The sequence below is a fragment of the Odontomachus brunneus genome, unplaced genomic scaffold (genome assembly GCF_010583005.1).
Source record: "Odontomachus brunneus isolate Ranch 3 - 2012 unplaced genomic scaffold, Obru_v1 Obru_scaffold_130, whole genome shotgun sequence".
NCBI lineage: Eukaryota > Metazoa > Arthropoda > Insecta > Hymenoptera > Formicidae > Odontomachus > Odontomachus brunneus.
The window spans coordinates 480,307-483,057 of NW_022639580.1; the positions used below are offsets into that span (position 1 = coordinate 480,307).

Genomic DNA, 2,751 nt, shown 5'->3' on the forward strand with positions numbered 1-2,751 from the left:
CTTTGTATAAAAACCGGGTGTCAAAATTATTTATTCAAATTTATTTCAGATTCGCAATCTAATCATATAATTTTAAAAAGAAGGGAAATGATGAAAAAGAAATTTTCTCTTTTCCTTCGACTAATTTTGAAGCACGGACTTATTACTTTCTGGAATATGTGAAGAAAATTAGTGGGTATACTGAAGTGCTTCCTATGGAAATAAAAAAATTGATATACAAATTCACTTTTGACGTTAAGTCAAAATTATTTGTTGCTTACCCTTACCATTTTTAGCTACTTTCCTGTCTTTGCACAATTCTGAAAGGTTTTGGCCAGGATCGTGAAAATTTGCCATTGTGCGGCGGATCGGAAGATTCCGCTTAGGCTTTTGAGAATGTGCTTCATCAGCGTAAGATATCTTCTGGGTCATGTTGCGTAACGATTTCGACGAACATACCTCGTCATTCGACTCAAGCAACTTGCTTGTCGCGATCAACTGTTCGTCGTAATTACCATACTCCTTGGACACCACTTCCAGCATGTAGTCCGCGGACTTGTGATACTTTGGACACTGGAGACCTTGCCGAGCAAAGTAGTTAATCGTATCGCCTGGTGGCGAGCGATACATGCAGTGACCGTCCACCACCAGATAGATGTGATCGAACATCTCATAAAGCATTGCGCTGGGTTGATGTATGGTGCAGATTATTGTTCTGCCGGTTTGCGCCAGTTTTTTCAACGCGGTTACGCACTGCACAGAAACCGAAGAATCCAGACCGGTGGTCGGTTCGGCTAACAGCATGAACAGTGGATTATCAATCAGCTCCAAGGCGATGCTCAACCTTTTTTTCTCACCACCGCTCAGTCGGCCAATTCGTCTCTCTTTGACGTGCAATAACGTCAGTGTGTTCAAGATATCGTTTATCAGCATCTGCCTTGACTTACGCGAGATACTCCGATCAATTTTTAGATAACTCGCAATCATCATGACCTCATTGATGGTGAAGTAGTCGTGCAGATGGGTTGTCTACTGAATGTAGCACAGCTGTTTTTTGCAACTATGCTGATTCTGCTTGTTACCTTGTTTGAAGTACTCCACCGTCCCCGTAGCCTTCCTGAAAGCTTCTTTCCACTCAAGATGTTCAGCAACATTGTTTTGCCGGCACCGGACGGTCCAATAATAGCCGTCAGTTCGGCAGATCGAAAGAATCCGCTCAGCCTTTTGAGGATTTGCTCCCCAATATCTAGTGCGGACTGCGTACGACAGATCCAAGAACTTGATATCGATCCTCTGATTGCATGTTATATTCGTGAGGTTGAGTTTGGGCTCCATTGTGCCAGATTTTACGGTTTAAATAATTCTAAGTCGTCTCGAACATTTTCGCGATCTAATGATAATATCCTTTTATAATCTCTGCTGACTCATCTATAATTTTGGATCACTGACACGCATAGAATACTAGCGAGAATACCAATCTTCGTAGCATAAGAAGAGATTACTGCAAATTTCAATATTGATTTTCCGTCAGTTGACACGTGCCAAAACTGCTTTCACATGCACCAATTTCTACCCACGATTTCCTACTTGGTCATATTGTTGTGTTACGATTCGTATCGATTCGGTTGTCTCTTAGTTCAGATATCCTTTATTGGAATGGGCATCTCGATCGTGATCGCAAATTGTCTGAAGAAATTTCATTCCGTAGAAGGAATGCACTAGCACTTCGACGATAAGTAACGGAATGATAGCCCAAATCAAACTGTACAATATGAGAACCCAGAGTTTTATTTTTTTTACTGTATAAGCAACTTGACTTCTGAAACATGATGCGACAAGCATCATACATTCAGAATTGCAGCGAGGCACTACATTACAAAAACAAAAAAAATATCTAGCTGATACTATCTGTTTCGCAAACATAAATTATTTGATATATAATTTAAATCACATACGCACACACGTATATACGGCGGTTGTGTATCTTACTGTTATCATATGTCAAGTGAAGTTGCATTAATCATAATCGATCAAGCATGTAATGTATAATCACTTGGTCGCCAGCTCTTGAATGTTGGATTCAGATGTTACCGCTGCATTATGAACGATTGCAAATTTAATCAAGCGACACGGTAGTGTCGCGAAGCCAAGTGCAAGCGCGAAACGGCCGTGTATATATACTAACGCCACTAGTTGAATACACACCAGATTTCTTGTTTGATCATAACGGTTGAACCGATGAGATTCTAGATAGGCTCAATCGATTCCTTGGGTTTATGTTAGTTGATAAAACTGTCTTTACTTTTGCTCTACGTTTTCTAGAACCTGAAATATTTTAGCTTAAAGTCCGAAATCGCTAAGTTTTACGATTAAGGAATTCGTCGTCTGAGAAAATGTCCAGGTTGACGTATTTATCGCCAGAGGCGCTACGGCTCAGATTAGGTGTTCGGAAACACGATATGAATATAGTTTGTTCTTTGTAGCTGCGCTGCTGAACTGGTGCAATAAGTTAGAGCGAGACAAAATATACTTTCACTCTAGTTCTCACTCTAACTTATTGAACCAATTCATTGTTGATAACTATACTGAATGAATTATTTGACTGTGAATATTTTATTAGAAGTTATGTGCTATATATATCATATATATATCATATATCATATATCATATATATATCATATATCATATATATATCATATATCATATATATATCATATATCATATATATATATATATATATATATATATATATATATATATATATATATATAT

The 2,751-nt window shown here is 38.3% G+C and overlaps 1 protein-coding gene across 1 annotated transcript in view; it reads right to left on the reverse strand.

The window, feature by feature from the left end:
- LOC116849989 (ATP-binding cassette sub-family G member 1-like) overlaps positions 1–966 on the reverse strand; it is a 2,067-nt gene extending 1,101 nt beyond the window's left edge. Inside the window, exon 1 of the mRNA XM_032827746.1 lies at positions 261–966. Within this exon, the coding sequence (XP_032683637.1) occupies positions 261–966 (706 nt within the window). The remainder of the gene's footprint in view (positions 1–260) is intronic.
- Positions 967–2,751: the final 1,785 nt, after the last annotated feature.